The sequence below is a fragment of the Bufo bufo genome, chromosome 2 (genome assembly GCF_905171765.1).
Source record: "Bufo bufo chromosome 2, aBufBuf1.1, whole genome shotgun sequence".
In the NCBI taxonomy this organism is placed as follows: Eukaryota; Metazoa; Chordata; class Amphibia; order Anura; family Bufonidae; genus Bufo; species Bufo bufo.
In genome coordinates this window covers 208019095-208038654 of record NC_053390.1, presented here as the reverse complement: position 1 = coordinate 208038654, position 19560 = coordinate 208019095, and the positions used below count along the sequence as shown (strand labels likewise).

At 45.4% G+C, this 19560-nt stretch overlaps 1 protein-coding gene across 1 annotated transcript in view; it reads right to left on the bottom strand.

Annotated features, from left to right (window-relative positions):
- Positions 1–19560, bottom strand: part of TMEM116 (transmembrane protein 116) — a 78874-nt gene that overhangs the window by 40146 nt on the left and 19168 nt on the right. Inside the window, exons 3-5 of the mRNA XM_040416056.1 lie at positions 11976–12039; positions 10432–10557; positions 675–767 (exon numbers count right to left, since the gene is read on the bottom strand). Of these exons, the coding sequence (XP_040271990.1) occupies positions 675–767; positions 10432–10557; positions 11976–12039 (283 nt within the window). The remainder of the gene's footprint in view (positions 1–674; positions 768–10431; positions 10558–11975; positions 12040–19560) is intronic.

The following is a 19560-nucleotide window of genomic DNA, read 5'->3' as shown; positions in this document are numbered from 1 at the left end:
GCTGGCGCAGGGGCTTATTATTATATATTATACCATCAGACAACCCATTTAAACAAAGTAAAGGTAAAGAGAAGACATACAACTGGAACAATTGGGGCGTGGACGTCAAGACTGATTATACCAGACCCTCTAATGATAAAACAACAGTAGAGCATTCACATGACCGTGTTTTTCTTCCACGTCCGTTCCGCAATTTATGCGGACAATGCACAGACACATTCATTTCTATGGGTCCGCAAAAATTGCGCAATGCCTTTCATTGTCGTCCGTTTGCTGTCCATTCCGCGTGTCCGTTCCTTTTATTTTAGAACATGTCCTATACTTGGCCGCAAATTGCGGTTAGTGGCCCCATAGAAAGTCAATGGGTCCGTAAAAAACGGATAGCACACGGAAATGTATCTGTATGTCATCCGTTTTTTGCAGACCCCTGGACTGAAAACATTCTAGGAAACCCCATTTCAGTCCCATTTCAGTTTTTTGCAGACAGTGAAAAACGGATGACACATGGAAGCACCACGTCCATATTATACTGACTTACGGAACGGAAATGGAAAGAAAACTGAAGACATACGGAACACACGGATCCGTGATTTGCGGACCGCAAAACCAACACGGTCGTGTGAATGCTCCCTTAGTAAGTGTAGATAAGCAGATAAAATAATACAGTGACTGGCCTGATTTAAGTCATTGCTTATTCTTCTCCTGAAATTACTGAAGGTCTGCCACATGTAGTTGATTGTGTACAAATATGTTGAAAGATAAAACACCTGCAGAAGAGAGCAAAAATGTTAGAATAATTCACCTATGACAACAAATGCTAAATATTGTCACATCCTACACATAAAATAATTACCAAAACATGTTTAAAGTGTTACTGAAAAAAACATAAAGTTGTGAAATACCGTAAAAACGCTATATGCTACAGCTATATGTGAAAGAAGGCTTAAAGGGTGTTTCCCACAATAGAAACATATCCTCTAATCACAGGATAGGAGAGATAAGTATCCCCAAGTAGGGTGATCAATCCTGAGAATGGGGGTCACATTCCTGTGAATGAACGGAGCGGAAAGTCATGCATGTGGGTTGCAACTCCATTCACTCTCTGTAGGACTGCTGAAAATAGCCAGCACATACAATTTTGGTTTGTGGCATTTTTATCATGTTCTAGGTCAGGGATGGCCAACCTGCGGCTCTCCAGCGGTTGCAAAACTACAACTCCCAGCATGACCAGACAGCCTACAGCTATCAGCCTACAGCAGGGCATGGTGGGAATTGTAGTTTTACAACAGCTGGAGAGCCACAGGTTGGCCAGCCCTGTTCTAGGTGATTTTTTCTGACATTTTCACCCTCAAGCTTCTCTTTAGAACCTGTACAAAAATCACAAAGTGAAAAAGCCAAAAATATGTAAAAAATATATAAAATGCTTCAAAAGTTTTTATACATGCACTATAAAATGGACACTAAGACGGGGGCTGATAAGGCATAAGGAAAAGTAATACATTTACAGTACAAGAGTCCTAAAAGTCAAAGAAAAAAAAAATCACCAAACATGCTAGATTGCAGGTCAGATACAAAGGGGCCATTTATTCAGACCGGCGTTTTGTACATTGGTCTTGATCTCTGTCACACTTGCATAAGGGGCACACATTTTAATAACTGTGGATGCGCCAGAACTGAAATTTCACCAGCAAGGGAGCTGGTGTAGATTTCAGGTATACTCCACCAGATTCCTGGCATCAATTACAATAAGGCCCCTTGTAGACGAGCGTGTCCGGATTAGGTCTGGATGCGTTGCGAATGCGTTCAGTGAAAAATCCACGATTTCGCACACAAATTCATTTAGTTTTGCCTGCTATCGTGTTCAGTTTTTATCGCGTGGGTGCAATGCGTTTTGCACGCGTGTGATAAAAAACTAAATGTATTCAAACAACATCTCTTAGCAACCATCCGTTGCGGATGCAATGCGATTTTCACGCAGCTCCATTCACTTCTATGGGGCCAGCGTTACATGAAAATGGCAGAATATAGAACATGCCGCGATTTTCACGCAACGCACAAGTGATGCATGAAAAGCAATGCACATGTACACAGCCCCATTGAAATGAATGGGTCCGGATTCCGTGCGGGTGCAATGCGTTCACATCACGCATTGAACCCATGCGGAATATTCGCTTGTCTGCAAGGGGCCTAAATGTGCCAGCTAGTGGCAATCGGTGTTCTAAACCGCTAAAACTTCAGCAGCTGCCTAAGGAATGATTGTTTTTTTTTGTAATGACAGGAACACTTTAATCCCCTCGTTAGTGATGTATTCACACTGAGTCACGCACTTCTACCCCTATTGTCTTCTGTCAGCATTATGAATATAAATATTTGCTGACTACTACCAACCGCCTATGTACGTGATTCGTTTTTCTGTATACTTTCCCGTGAGAAGTCTTACAGTAAAAAGACTATTACACTGTATTAGGCCTCATGCACATGACAGTATTTTTTCACGGTCCGCAAAACGGGGTTCCGTTGGTCCGTGATCCGTGACCGTTTTTTCGTCCATGGGTCTTCCTTGACGGCCTTCCTGACTTACAATGCAAGTCAATGTGGACGGATCCGTTTGACGTTGACACAATATGGTGCAATTGCAAACGGATCCGTCCCCCATTGACTTTCAATGTAAAGTCAGGAGTTAATATACCATCGGATCGGAGTTTTCTCCAATCCGATGGTATATTTTAACTTGAAGCGTCCCCATCACCATGGGAACGCCTCTATGTTAGAATATACCATCGGATTTGAGTTACATCGTGAAAACTCATATCCGACAGTATATTCTAACACAGAGGCGTTCCCATGGTGATGGGGACGCTTCAAGTTAGAATATACTACGAACTGTGTACATGACTGCCCCCTGCTGCCTGGCAGCACCCGATCTCTTACAGGGGGCTGTGATCAGCACAATTAACCCCTCAGGTGCCGCACCTGAAGGGGTTAATTGTGCGTATCATAGCCCCCTGTAAGAGATCAGGGGCTGCCAGGCAGCAGGGGGCAGACCCCCCTCCCTCCTTAGTTTGAATATCATTGGTGGCCAGTGTGCGGTTCCCCCCCGGCCCCCCCTCCCTCCCTCTATTGTATTATCATTAGTGGCCAGTTTGCGGCCCCCCCCCGGCCCCCCCTCCCTCCCTCTATTGTATTATCATAGGTGGCCAGTGTGCGCCCCCCCGGCCCCCCTCTATTGTATTAATATCATTGGTGGCGAGTGTGCGGCCTCCCCTCTTTCCCCCCCGATCATTGGTGGCAGCGGGGAGTTCCGATCGGAGTCCCAGTTTAATCGCTGGGGCTCCGATCGGTAAGTGACAGGTCTGTGCGGCGCATTGCTTAATGATCTGTCACTTACCAGTAGGAGGAGCTCCCGGCCGGTCACAGACAGCGCTGCAGGTAAGTATGATGCTTCTAATATTGCTAAGTAACCATGGCAACTAGGACTGCAGTAGCGTCCTGGTTGCCATGGTTACCGATCAGAGCCCCAGCGATTAAACGGGGACTCCGATCGGAACTCTCCACTGCCACCAATGATCGGGGGGGGGGGGGGGGAGGCCGCACACTGGCCACCAATGATATTAATAGAATAGAGGGGGGCCGGGGGGGCGCACACTGGCCACCAATGATAATACAATAGAGGGAGGGAGGGGGGGCCGGGGGGGGCGCACACTGGCTACCAATGATAATACAATAAAGGGAGGGAGGGGGGCCGGGGGGGGCCGCACTGGCCACCAATGATATTAATACAATAGAGGGAATGGGTGCCGGGGGGGGGCCTATTGTACCATGCATTCTGTATTCAGAATGCTATTATTTTCCCTTATAACCATGTTATAAGGGAAAATAATACAATCTACAGAACACCGATGCCAAGCCCGAACTTCTGTAAAGAAGTTCGGGTTTGGGTACCAAACATGCGCGATTTTTCTCACGCGAGTGCAAAACGCATTACAATGTTTTGTACTCGCGCAGAAAAATCGCGCATGTTCCCGCAACGCACCCGCACCTTTTCCCGCAACGCCCGTGTGAAAGAGGCCTAACAGCATCAGCACGTGCCAATGAGTCCTCCCCGCCCACCTGCCTCTGATTGACAGGGGAGAGGCAGGAGCTCATGAATATTCAGGACTCATCATTAAGCACTGCAGCTGTTCAATAGAAGATTTTGGAAAAATGGCTGGGTCAATTAAAGAAAGTGACCCAGCATGTTTCTAAGGCCTCCTGCACACGACAGTTTTTTTTTTCTGTTTACTGGCGGTTTTTTTGCGTTCCGTATACGGAACCATTCATTTTAATGGTTCCGCAAAAAAAACAGAATGTACTCCGTATGCATTCCGTTTCCGTATTTCCGTTTCGTTGAAAGATAGAACATGTTCTATTATTGCCCTCAAATCACGTTCCGTGGCTCCATTCAAGTCAATGGGTTCGCAAAAAAAACTGAACACATACAGAAATGCATCCGTATGTCTTCCGTACCCGTTCCGTTTTTGCGGAACCATCTATTGAAAATGTTATGTAATTACTGTATACTGTATATGCCATACGGAAAAACGGAACGGAAAAACGGAACAGAAACGTAAACACAACGGACACAAAAAACGGAAAAACGGATCCGTGAAAAACGGACCACAAAACACTGAAAAAGCCATACGGTCGTGTGCAGGAGGCCTAAGGGAAACTGTCACTTGTTTATGTTGCACTTAAGGCTACGTCTACACGACGACATTTGTCGCGCGACATTTTGTTGCACTAATGTCGCGTGACAATTTTTATAATGGCAGTCTATGGTGTCGCACTGCAACATGCAACATGCTGCGACTGCGACGCAACAGTCGCAGAAAATCCATTCAAAATGTTGAGCTACAAATGTTGCAGTGTAGTTGTGCCCTATCTGTCGTGCGACTTATTGTCGTCGTGTAGACGTAGCCTAAGGCTTCCTGCACATCCCCGTATGGCTTTTTCAGTGTTTTGTGGTCTGTTTTTCACGGATCCGTTGTTCCGTTTTTTGTTTCCGTTGTGTTTCCATTCCGTTTTTCCATATGGCATATACAGTCTACAGTAATTACATAGAAAAAATTGGGCTGGGCATAACATTTTCAATAGATGGTTCCGCAAAAACGAAATGGATATGGAAGACATACTGATGCATTTCTGTATGTGTTTTTTTTTTTGTGGACCCATTGACTTGAATGAAGCCACGGAACATGATTTGCGGGCAATAATAGGACATGTTCTATCTTTCAACGGAACGGAAAAACGGAAATACGGAAACGGAATGCATACGGAGTACATTCCTTTTTTTTGCAGAACCATTGAAATTAATGGTTCCGTAAACGGCCAGTAAACGGGGGGGGAAAACGGTCGTGTGCAATAGGCCTAAGCCTCATGCAGATGTCCGTGGAACACGGTCCGGGAGATACCAGACTGGCATTGCAGGATCGCACGGCGCCATACCAACCAATGACACCATGCGCTCCAGCAATGCCAGTCCATTATCTCACGGACCGTGTTCCACGGACGTCTGCATCAGGCTTTAGTTAGGACACCATAAAACTGGTGACGGACTCCCTTTAAAGAACCGGAAAATCTCTTTAAGTATATGGTTTAGCCCAAGAGTAGTGTGATGAAGCGGGCTTTGATGCTATTATGGGAAAAACAATGGTTTCAGGTTATGGTCACACGGTAACTTGTAACTGTTTTTTACATAGGGAGTCTGCAGGAGTGGAACTAATACCTCCTTTTTTAACCGTGTTTCATGGGTGACCACAGGTGAACCTTAGCCTAACGAAAAACATGGTAAGGCCTATTGCACACGACCGTATGGCTTTTTCAGTGTTTTGCGATCCGTTTTTCACGGATCCGTTGTTCCGTTTTTTGTTTCCGTTGTGTTTCCGTTTCTGTTCCGTTTTTCCGTTCCGTTTTTCCGTATGGCATATACAGTATACAGTAATTACATAGATAAAATTGGGCTGGGCATAACATTTTCAATAGATGGTTCAGCAAAAAACGGAACGGAAACGGAAGACATACAGATGCATTTCCGTATGTGTTCCGTTTTTTTGCGGACCCATTGACTTGAATGGAGCCACGGACTGTGATTTGCGGGCAATAATAGGACATGTTCTATGTTAAAACGGAACGGAAAAACGGAAATACGGAAACGGAATGCATACGGAGTACATTCCGTTTTTTTTGCGGACCCATTGAAATGAATGGTTCCGTATACGGACCGTATACGGAACGCAAAAAACGTCCAGTAAACGGGAAAAAAAAACGTTCGTGTGCAATAGGCCTAACTCTGCAGCAAGACCCTGGGGGAAAAATTCTGGAACATCTTTTCTTAGAACTGCAAAAACTCATTTCAGGGAGGTTTTCATTTTTTTTCTTTCACAAACTTTTTATTACATTTTCCAAACATATGCAGTATCTGCACACTTTGCTCTATGGTGTGGAGGACTGGGCTCATTACCCTGCCCCAAATTATCATATTTATGTATATGATTAAAGGGATTCTGTCACCACCTATAAGCCCTGTGAGCTAAACATATGCTCATGTCCAGGGTAGCATTCTGATTTCTAAGGTGGCCTTATAAAAGCTATTTGGGGCTTTATTCTGCGGAAAAACAGGTTTTACTAACCTGTCAATCACTGAATTAAGGTGCCCAAGCAGGGGAGGTCTGTGGATGCATGGTGCCCGGCCGCACGCATCGCCGTTCGTGCCCAGCGCCGCCTTCTACTCCTCAGTGCCGCCTCTCCCTCTCCCTCCCTCCCCCTCCTCCCGCTCTGATATCCCGCGCGTGCGCACAGGCTCAGCCTGATGCGCCGTTGCGGACTGCTGGCATCGGCTTCTTCTTGCACTGTGCGCACGCGCCCAGAAGGGGACACTGCTACAGGTTGCCGGAAAGGTTTACTGCCAGTACCCCACTGTAGGAAAAAAGACAAGCATCCAGGGGGTGTGAATTAAACACTGGGGTAAATAATATAATTAAAATGGAGGGTTAAATGTGTAAATGTATTTAAAAAAAAATACATTTCTCTCAATAGTTATATAGCTACTGAATGAGACAGAAGAAGGGATGCCTTTAACATATATATCTCCTTGAGAAGCCAATTTGACCCTAAAGGGTTAATTCAACCTGTAATCTAAACTCCTGTCACTTCTCTTATCTCTCTGCTCTGCTATCAGTAAACCTTTCCGGGATATATTGTCTCACATGGGGGTGTCAGGGAGCCGCTATCTAATAGCGGGAGACTCCCTGAACGTCCGGGAGACTTGAGATCCCTGTTTATGCCTCCTATATATGAATATGAAACAATTGACAACAGGGTATGTCCCTCCAAGTCTGAGGGCTCATGCACACAACCATGGTTTTTGTAGGCATCCGGTATTCATTCATTTTAAAGGGAGTCTGTCACCAGCATTTCACTTTTTTAACCCTTCCCACAGCTCCCTAGCATGCTTACAGTTAATAAAAACGTTACCTCTGGCATCAATCCTGGACTTATAGAACTCTCAAAAACGATCTTTAGAAGATATGCAAATGAGGGCTCGCAAGTGCCCAGGGCGGCGTTACTCTCTTAGGTGCCCTGCTTGCTCAGCCTTCTCATTGCATCCCCCCGCCCCTTCCTACCCTCTGCCCGCCCATCCTTTCCCTCTGAACGCCTTTGTACTAACTTGTTGTGCTGCCGATATCCCACGCTGGCGCACTCATTCCTTTGGCCGGCGCATGCGCACTGCGATGCCCATTCCTTGTACGGCATCACAGTAACTATTGCGCATGCGCAATAGTTACTGTGATGCCGTACAAGGAATGGGCATCGCAGTGCGCATGCGCCGGCCAAAGGAATGAGTGCGCCGGCGCGGGATATCGGCAGCATAAGGCTGCGTTCACACGAGCGTGTCCGGATTAGTTCCGGATGCGTCCCGGTGTGTTGCGGCAAACCCGCGCGAGTAGGAATGCAATTGCAGTCAGTTTTGACTGCGATTGCGTTCCGATGTTCAGTTTTTATCGTGCGTGTGCAATGTGTTTTGCACGCGCGTGATAAAAAACCGACTGTGGTACCCAGACCCGAACTTCTTCACAGAAGTTCAGGTTTGGGTTCGGTGTTGTGTAGATGTTATTATTTTCCCTTATAACATGGTTATAAGGGAAAATAATAGCATTCTGAATACAGAATGCTTAGTAGGTGATCAATTGAGGGTTAAAAAATAAAAAAAATTAACTCACCTTGTCCTCTTGTTCGCGTAGTTCTCCCGGTCTTTAGTTCTTTAAAAAGATGAACTATGGGCTAAAGGACCTTTGGTGACGTCAGATCACATGCTCCAATCACATGGTACATCACCGCGGTGATGGACCCTGTGATTGGAGCATGTGATCTGACGTCACCAAAGGTCCTTTAGCCCATAGTTCATCTTTTTAAAGAACTAAAGACCGGGAGAACTACGCGAACAAGAGGACAAGGTGAGTTAATTTTTTTTATTTTTTAACCCTCAATTGATCACCTACTAAGCATTCTGTATTCAGAATGCTATTATTTTCCCTTATAACCATGTTATAAGGGAAAATAATACAGTGTATAGACAGTCACCTAGCAACCGTGCGTAAAAATCGCACCGCATCCGCACTTGCTTGCGGATGCATGCGATTTTCACGCAACCCCATTCACTTCTATGGGGCCTGCGTTGCGTGAAAAACGCAGAATATAGAGCATGCTGCGATTTTCACGCAACGCATAAGTGATGCGTGAAAATCATCGCTCATCTGAACAGCCCCATAGAAATGAATGGGTCCAGATTCAGTGCGGGTGCAATGCGTTCACCTACCGCATTGCACCCGCGCGGAAATCTCGCCCGTGTGAACGCAGCCTAACAAGTTCCGTGCGTTCAATGAAACTCGCTCTATTTTGCAAGCAAGTTCAGTCAGTTTTGTCTGCGATTGCGTTCAGTTCTTTCAGCGCGGTTGCAATGCGTTTTGATGCGTTTTTCACGCGCGTGATAAAAAACTGAAGGTTTACAAACAACATCTCTCAGCAACCATCAGTGTAAAACGCATCGCACCCGCACTTGCTTGCGGATGCAATGCGTTTTTCACACAGCCCCATTCTCTTCTATGGAGCCAGGGCTGCGTGAAAAACGCAGAATATAGAACGTGCTGCGATTTTCACGCAATGCAGAACTGATGCGTGAAAAACAACGCTCATGTACACAGCCCCATTGAAATGAATGGGTCAGGATTCAGTGCGGGTGCTATGCGTTCATGTAACGCATTGCACCCGCGGGGAAAACTCGCTCGTGTGAAAGGGGCCTAAGGCCTGGGCTACACTGCGACTTTCTGTTTAACTACTGAACTACAGCTTCAGTCCAAATGAATGTATTCAGTTGAACGCAATCTTGAGGACTGCAGCTGTCATTCAATAGTTAAAGGGAACCTGTCATCAACTTTATGCTGACCTCAGTGAGGGCAGTATAAAGTAGTGACAGAAATGCTGATTTCAGCGGTGTGTCACTCATGAGCTAAAAGTAAGTGGTTGCTGTGAACCAGCATCATAATCATTGCAGCCCAGGCCTAGAAAAGAGTCAAATCTACCTGAGAAGAGTCCTGGTTATTATAATCTCCTGCTCTCCCGTCCATCCGCTGATGATTGGCAGTTCTCTCCTAGCGGGAAAGGGAGACAACTGGGTAGAAGACTGTCCGTCATCAGCCGGTGGGCAGGAGAGCAGGAATTCATGAGTAACCATGACTCTTCTCAGGTGGCCGGGACTCTTTTCCAGGCCTGGGCTGTAATGATTGTGAAGCTGGTTACTTTTAGCTGATGAGAGACACACCGCTGAAATCAGCATTTCTGTCACTACTTTATGCTGCCCTCAGTACGGTCAGCATAAAGTTGATGACAGATTCCCTTTAAAATCAGTCGCACTACAAAAAGTCGCAGTGTAGCCCGGGCCTAACATGCCTCAATTTACTAGAGGATTTCTAATACCCATTTGTCAATGTATTCATACATACAACATGAAGAGCTAAGAAAAGATGCTTCACAAACTCGTCAGGAGAGCGAATAGAAACTGATGTGTTTGACCTGAAATATCCAGACATAACGCAACCCATGGGACACAGGGAATCAGCAACAGCTCTCCATACCTTTATCGGATTAGCACTATTGGCTGTGCATATATGGTACTTATCTCTGTGTAATTTAGGTAAATGTGCTTCCTGTCTCCTTTTATGACCCATTATAATACTAAAACAATATATCAAAAATATGGGTTATGGATTTTCTCTGTAGTCAATAAAAAATCTTTACCTTAAAAGAGCTTTAAAGTATTGTAACACAGAGATGACTGCAACAAGTGGAAATGGATGAAATGCTCAGTGAAATGTGGTCAGAAATCTATGTGCATACCTGGCCCACCGCCTGGAGGTTGAAGCATGGAAAACTCTGAGTATGCGGCTTGTACAGGACAGCCCCAAGGAGCCAGCAAAAAGCCACAAGTAGGTCAGAGACACTGAGATAAAACAGCGGACGAACCTGAGTATAAAAAAATCACATGTTACGTCCAAACATAGAAAAAAAAAAGGGGGGGGGGGGACAGTTCATGAATATGCAACACATATTTACTGTTCTCAAACCTGAATTTTCATTATTCATTGTCTGCTAATGCTGTGTGATGGGCTCAAGAGACATTCTAGACCTGCCATGCACATTCAATAACTGCCTCTCAGCTACCTTTCCTGACTCCATCTTGACTTATCCCCTACACACAGGCGATTGGTTCGGCCGATCGTGTATGTGTTGTCAGTAGGGACAGAGCAGAGGGAGAACAAAAGGACTGGATGAAAAGATTCACTTGTCCGGGTAGAGTTGGTAGCTCCACATACACATGAGATTGTCGACTGAACCCGCTGTATTTGGCAGGTTCAGCCAACAATGCACTAATGCAGGGATGCCCAACCTGCGGCCCTCCAGCTGTTGCAAAACTACAACTCCCAGCATGCCCGGACAGCCTACACCTATCAGCTTACAGCAGGGCATGATGGGACATGTAGTTTTACAACAGCTGAAGGGCCGCAGGTTGAGCATCCCTGCACTAATGTGTATGGGGGCCTTAGAGGCGTTGTTCTATCTCAGACTTTTATGGCCGATAAAGAAATAAAAGCAGTAAGTGTCCGCCAGGGAATGCAGAGTTAGGCCTTATTAACATGTCAGAGTTTGGGCAGTGATTTCCATCAGGGATTGTGAGCAAAAACCAGGAGTGGAGTCTCCAAAGAAATAAAATATATGGGAAAGATCTGCACCTGTTCTGTGTTTAGAGCCGCACCTGGTTTTGGCTCAAAATAACTGATGAAAATCACTGACCAAACACTGACGTGTGACTGAGGCATTACAGAAATGGCCTCCACTGAACAGCATAGCAGAGATAGCTACTCTGTTTCCATGCTGATGCTTTCATTTTATTAAAATGGGTTTTCATTTTTAAAGGGAAAATATTGCTAGCCCCTACCACCCAAAGAGTGAAGGGGCCCTTTTAATGTATTTTTTGCCCCAGCATGGCACAACTGTACTACATACAGAGAGGCAGCCAACATCATCTCAACCAGCCTAGGCGTCTATTATTATAGACACATCAGGTGGCTGAGATGACTTGTAGGTACAAAGGTAGGCCACAAAGGCCCCAGGGGTGTGCCTTCTCAAAATCATTCAGGAACCCCTATAATCAGTCATCTTGAGAATCTTGCTGCTATCTGCCGCTGTGCGAGCAGGTAGCATTTGCATGTAGTTATCCAGTGGGCTCCTAGAATGAATGAATTTTTTTTGTTGGGCCCTAGTCATGGACACTGGTTCATAATGTTAGGGCATATACAGTTATATGCATAACATTGTAAGATGGGGATATCCCTTTAAGTGCTATAACGTGCATATTTCAGTTATGTGTACAAGAAGCTTACCTCTGGTAATTTAACAGCATTCTGAAATACAGCGTAGCCAATGATTGAGCCAGAACCGACGATACTACAGAGAAAACATAGAGTAAGCCATCACTACAAACGGAGTGCAATACCAATTAGGAAATGTTTGATTCCCAAGTGAACATCTGCAGTGTATTTCTCCTTAGGCTCTGTTCACATTTGTGTTGTGGCTTCTCTTAAAGGGGTTGTCTGGGTTCAGAGCTGAACCCGGACATCCCTCCATTTTCACCCCGGCAGCCCCCCTGACATGAGCATCGGAGCAGTTCATGCTCTCCTTTGCCCTGCGCTAAATCGCGCAGGGCAAAGGCATTTTTTGGAGATCCGGTGAAGTATCGGGGCTCTCCATGGGGCTGCCAGGAACACCGGTGATGTCACCGGCACTGATGGGTGGGATTTAGCTCTGCCCTAGCCAGTTAAACGGCTAGGGGAGAGCTAAAGCCCGCCCCTCAGAGCCGGTGACGTCACCGAACACACTGCTGGGCGAAAGTTTACGCCCGGCAGTGTGTTATTGAAAACAAAAGAGCCCATGCCCTGCACGATTTAGCGCAGGGCAAGGGAGCGCATCGGAGCATGAGATGCACCGATGCTAGCCGCAGGGGGGCTGTCTGGGTGAAAATAAGGGTATGTCCGGGTTCAGCTCTGGGATCGGACAACCCCTTTAACAACACTGTGTCATATCTGTCACACTACGGACTCCAACGCATCCCATTTACATACGATGTGCTAGTTTACCTGTCAAAAGCAACAAAATCTGCAATTCAGGCTCCTAATGGACGCAGATGTGAAAATAGCTTTGACCATATCCACATACAGTATCAGACTAGCCTACAAATAATGAAAGTGTTAAAAAGCCCTTGCCCTTGATCTATGGGAGCTACGTTGGAACCATATGTTAGAAACAAGCCTGGGACTAGCAATCCCTAGCGGTCACTACGTAAAGGAGGCAGTGTCAACCATTAGAGTAAAGGCATGTTCACACGCTGGATCTGCATCGGGAATTCAAGACTGACCCTCGGATTTCTGCTGCAGATTTGCCCAAACTACTCCTGTAGGTCCACATAGTAACATTGGCAATTAGAGATGAGCGAATCGACTTCGGATGGAGTTCCGTACAGTATTAGAATGTATTGGATGCGATAAGCCGAAGTTATTGCTTCGCGAAGTCCCGCGAGACTTTGCGCAATAATTTCATAAATTAATTTGTACTGTAAAAAAAATCTTTTCCTGACCTCTGGTTCGGTTCAAAGTGGTACCCCGGGTTCCCCAAGCGGGAAATGCTTTTTTACAGTACTAATTAATTTTTTGAAGTTATTGCGCGAAGTCTCGTAAGACTTCGCGAAGCAATAACTACGGCTCATCGGAGCCAATACATTCTAATACTGTACGGAACTCCAGCTCCGTACAGTATTAGAACAAAGTTTTATGCGAATCGACTTCGGATGTTTCATCCAAAGTCGATTCGCTCATCCCTAGTGGCAATGCACCCCTGTTACAAACCACGGGACTTAGCTTACCCCTTTCAATTGAATGGTGCTGAACTGCCATACCAGACAAGCCGAGAAGATACAAGTGGCGCTATATCGCTACTGCACTGAAGAGCCTTAAGCCATCAATGTTGCATCCTGAAAAACCACTTAGGCTGCCTTCACATACGGCAGATTTTGTTGCCGAAAATTTCTGCGACTGAAAATCATCTCCATTCACCTGAATGAGGCTTGCAGAAATCTATTTAAAGAGGACCTTTCATCAGAAAAAAGTGTGTGCAATTCTTAGGCCCCTTTCACACGGGTGAGTATTCCGCGCTGATGCGTGAGTTGAATGCATTGCACCCGCACTGAATACCGACCCATTCATTTCTATGGGGCTGTTCACTCTATATTGTGCGTTTTTCACGCAACGCAGGCCCCATAGAAGTGAATGGGGTTGCGTGAAAATCGCAAGCCTCCGCAAGCAAGTGCGGATGCGGTGCGATTTTCACGCATGGTTGCTAGGTGACAGTCTATTCACTGTATTATTTTCCCTTATAACATGGTTATAAGGGAAAATAATAGCATTCTGAATACAGAATGCTTAGTAGGTTATAAAATTGAGGGTTAAAAAAAAAAAAAAAAAATTAACTCACCTTCTCCTCTTGTTCGCGTAGTTCCCGGTCTCTTCTTTACTTCTTTAATGATGAACTACCGGCTAGGACCTGTGGTGACGTCAGATCACATGCTCCAATCACATGGTCCATCACCACGGTGATGGACCATGTGATTGGAGCATGTGATCTGACATCACCAAAGGTCCTTTAGCCCACAGCTCATCATTAAAGAAGTAAAGAAGAGACCGAGAACTACGCGAACAAGATGAGAAGGTGAGTTAATTTTTTTATTTTTTTTTAACCCTCAATTGATCACCTACTAAGCATTCTGTATTCAGAATGCTATTATTTTCCCTTATAACCATGTTATAAGGGAAAATAATACAATCTACACAACACCTAACCCAAACCTTAACTTTTGTGAAGAAGTTCGGGTTTGGGTACCAAACATGCGTGATTTTTCTCACGCGAGTGCAAAACGCATTACAATGTTTTGCACTCACGCGGAAAAATCGTGGGTGTTCCCGCAACACACCCGCACATTTTCCCGCAATTTTTTTTTCAAAAGGACCCCCCGTTCGCCCGCTGTGCTCCCCGTTTGTTTTGTCGCCTCATATGCAAATGAGGCGACTTTGTTATAGTAGGCGTTGACATTTTAGTTCTGCTGTTTTAGTTTATCTTCTCCCTGGCAGCGAGCGCATTCCAATCACAGCGCCCCGCTCTTAGCCAGGGAGAAGGAGCTCAAGTTCTCACGAGAATCATTTGCATATGAGACGACGAAACAAACGGAGCACAGCGGGCGAACGGGGGGTCCTTTTGGAAAAAAAAAAAAAACTGGCCGGACATCAGTGGCAGCAGCCGGATAAGGTAGTATAAGAATTGCACACACTTTTTTCTGATGAAAGGTCCTCTTTAACCACTTCAGCCCCCAGTGCTTAAACACCCTGAAAGACCAGGCCACTTTTTACACTTCTGACCTACACTACTTTCACCGTTTATTGCTCAGTCATGCAACTTACCACCCAAATGAATTTTACCTCCTTTTCTTCTCACTAATAGAGCTTTCATTTGGTGGTATTTCTTTGCTGCTGACATTTTTACTTTTTTTGTTATTAATCGAAATTTAACGATTTTTTTGCAAAAAAATGACATTTTTCACTTTCAGTTGTCAAATTTTGCAAAAAAAACTACATCCATATATAAATTTTGCTCTAAATTTATTGTTCTACATGTCTTTGATAAAAAAAAAATGTTTGGGTAAAAAAAAAATGGTTTGGGTAAAAGTTATAGCGTTTACAAACTATGGTACAAAAATGTGAATTTCCGCTTTTTGAAGCAGCTCTGACTTTCTGAGCACCTGTCCTGTTTCCTGAGGTTCTACAATGCCCAGACAGTACAAACACCCCACAAATGACCCCATTTCGGAAAGTACACACCCTAAGGTATTCGCTGATGGGCATAGTGAGTTCATAGAACTTTTTATTTTTTGTCACAAGTTAGCGGAAAATGATGATTTTTTTTTTTTGATTTTTTTTTCTTACAAAGTCTCATATTCCACTAACTTGTGACAAAAAATAAAAAGTTCTATGAACTCACTATGCCCATCAGCGAATACCTTGGGGTCTCTTCTTTCCAAAATGGGGTCACTTGTGGGGTAGTTATACTGCCCTGGCATTCTAGGGGCCCAAATGTGTGGTAAGGAGTTTGAAATCAAATTCTGTAAAAAATGACCTGTGAAATCCGAAAGGTGCTCTTTGGAATATGGGCCCCTTTGCCCACCTAGGCTGCAAAAAAGTGTCACACATCTGGTATCTCCGTACTCAGGAGAAGGTGGGGAATGTGTTTTGGGGTGTCTTTTTACATATACCCATGCTGGGTGAGATAAATATCTTGGTCAAATGCCAACTTTGTATAAAAAAATGGGAAAAGTTGTCTTTTGCCAAGATATTTCTCTCACCCAGCATGGGTATATGTAAAATGACACCCCAAAACACATTCCCCACCTTCTCCTGAGTACGGCAATACCAGATGTGTGACACTTTTTTGCAGCCTAGGTGGGCAAAGGGGCCCATATTCCAAAGAGCACCTTTCGGATTTCACAGGTCATTTTTTACAGAATTTGATTTCAAACTCCTTACCACACATTTGGGCCCCTAGAATGCCAGGGCAGTATAACTACCCCACAAGTGACCCCATTTTGGAAAGAAGAGACCCCAAGGTATTCGCTGATGGGCATAGTGAGTTCATGGAAGTTTTTATTTTTTGTCACAAGTTAGTGGAATATGAGACTTTGTATGAAAAAAAAAAAAAAAAAAAAAATCAGCATTTTCCACTAACTTGTGACAAAAAATAAAAAATTCTAGGAACTCGCCATGCCCCTCACGGAATACCTTGGGGTGTCTTCTTTCCAAAATAGGGTCACTTGTGGGGTAGTTATACTGCCCTGGCATTTTCCAGGGGCCCTAATGTGTGGTAAGTAGGTAAATGACCTGCGAAATCCTAAAGGTGCTCTTTGGAATATGGGCCCCTTTGCCCACCTAGGCTGCAAAAAAGTGTCACACATGTGGTATCGCCGTATTCAGGAGAAGTTGGGGAATGTGTTTTGGGGTGTCATTTTACATATACCCTTGCTGGGTGAGAGAAATATCTTGGCAAAAGACAACTTTTCCCATTTTTTTATACAAAGTTGGCATTTGACCAAGATATTTATCTCACCCAGCATGGGTATATGTAAAATGACACCCCAAAACACATTCCCCAACTTCTCCTGAGTACGGCGATACCAGATGTGTGACACTTTTTTGCAGCCTAGATGCGCAAAGGTGCCCAAATTCCTTTTAGGAGGGCATTTTTAGATATTTGGATACCAGACTTCTTCTCACGCTTTGGGGCCCCTAGAATGCCAGGGCAGTATAAATACCCCACATGTGACCCCATTTTGGAAAGAAGACACCCCAAGGTATTCAATGAGGGGCATGGCGAGTTCATAGAATTTTTTTTTTTTTGGCACAAGTTAGCGGAAATTGATATTTTAAATTTTTTTCTCACAAAGTCTCCCGTTCCGCTAACTTGGGACAAAAATTTCAATCTTTCATGGACTCAATATGCCCCTCACGGAATACCTGGGGGTGTCTTCTTTCCGAAATGGGGTCACATGTGGGGTATTTATACTGCCCTGGCATTCTAGGGGCCCTAAAGCGTGAGAAGAAGTCTGGAATATAAATGTCTAAAAAATTTTACGCATTTGGTTTCCGTGAGGGGTATGGTGAGTTCATGTGAGATTTTATTTTTTGACACAAGTTAGTGGAATATGAGACTTTGTAAGAAAAAAAAATAATAATTCCGCTAACTTGGGCCAAAAAAATGTCTGAATGGAGCCTTACAGAGGGGTGATCAATGACAGGGGGGGTGATCAATGACAGGGGGGGTGATCAATGACAGGGGGGGTGATCAATGACAGGGGGGGTGATCAATGACAGGGGGGGTGATCAATGACAGGGGGGTGATCAATAACAGGGGGGGTGATCAATGACAGGGGGTTGATCAATGACAGGGGGGTGATCAGGGAGTCTATATGGGGTGATCACCACAGTCATTGATCACGCCCCTGTAAGGCTTCATTCAGACGTCCGGATGCGTTTTGCGGATCCGATCCATCTATCAGTGGATCCGTAAAAATCATGCGGACGTCTGAATGGAGCTTTACAGGGGGGTAATCAATGACAGGGGGGTAATCAATGACAGGGGGGTGATCAGGGAGTCTATATGGGGTGATCACCACAGTCATTGATCACGCCCCTGTAAGGCTTCATTCAGACGTCCGGATGCGTTTTGCGGATCCGATCCATCTATCAGTGCATCCGTAAAAATCATGCGGACATCTGAATGGAGCTTTACAGGGGGGTAATCAATGACAGGGGGGTGATCAGGGAGTCTATATGGGGTGATCACCACAGTCATTGATCATGCCCCTGTAAGGCTTCATTCAGACGTCCGGATGCGTTTTGCGGATCGGATCCATCTATCAGTGCATCCGTAAAAATCATGCGGACATCTGAATGGAGCTTTACAGGGGGGTGATCAGGGAGTCTATATGGGGTGATCACCACAGTCATTGATCATGCCCCTGTAAGGCTTCATTCAGACGTCCGGATGCGTTTTGCGGATCGGATCCATCTATCAGTGCATCCGTAAAAATCATGCGGACATCTGAATGGAGCTTTACAGGGGGGTGATCAGGGAGTCTATATGGGGTGATCACCACAGTCATTGATCATGCCCCTGTAAGGCTTCATTCAGACGTCCGGATGCGTTTTGCGGATCGGATCCATCTATCAGTGCATCCGTAAAAATCATGCGGACATCTGAATGGAGCTTTACAGGGGGGTGATCAGGGAGTCTATATGGGGTGATCACCACAGTCATTGATCATGCCCCTGTAAGGCTTCATTCAGACGTCCGGATGCGTTTTGCGAATCCGATCCATCTATCAGTGGATCCGTAAAAATCATGCGGACGTCTGAATGGAGCTTTACAGGGGGGTAATCAATGACAGGGGGGTGATCAATGACAGGGGGGTGATCAGGGAGTCTATATGGGGTGATCACCACAGTCATTGATCACGCCCCTGTAAGGCTTCATTCATTGATCATGCCCCTGTAAGGCTTCATTCAGACGTCCGGATGCGTTTTGCGGATCCGATCCATCTATCAGTGCATCCGTAAAAATCATGCGGACATCTGAATGGAGCTTTACAGGGGGTTGATCAATGACAGGGGTGTAATCAATGACAGGGGGGGTGATCAGGGAGTCTATATGGGGTGATAACCACAGTCATTGATCACGCCCCTGTAAGGCTTCATTCAGACGTCCGGATGCGTTTTGCGGATCCGATCCATCTATCAGTGGATCCGTAAAAATCATGCGGACATCTGAATGGAGCTTTACAGGGGGGTAATCAATGACAGGGGGGTGATCAATGACAGGGGGGTGATCAGGGAGTCTATATGGGGTGATCAGGGGTGATCAGGGGCTAATAAGGGGTTAATAAGTGACGGGGGGGGGGGGTGTAGTGTAGTGTAGTGTAGTGGTGCTTGGTGGGACTTTACTGAGCTACCTGTGTCCTCTGGTGGTCGATCCAAACAAATGGGACCACCAGAGGACCAGGTAGCAGGTATATTAGACGCTGTTATCAAAACAGCGTCTAATATACCTGTTAGGGGTTAAAAAAAACACATCTCCAGCCTGCCAGCGAACGATCGCCGCTGGCAGGCTGGAGATCAACTCTCTTACCTTCCGTTCCTGTGAGCGCGCGCGCCTGTGTGCGCGCGTTCACAGGAAATCTCGGCCATCGCGAGATGACGCATATATGCGTGACTCTGCGCAGGGCTGCCACCTCCGGAACGCGATCCTGCGTTAGGCGGTCCGGAGGTGGTTAAACAACTTTATTTACATGAAAGAACTGATTTTCAGCTGCAGAGA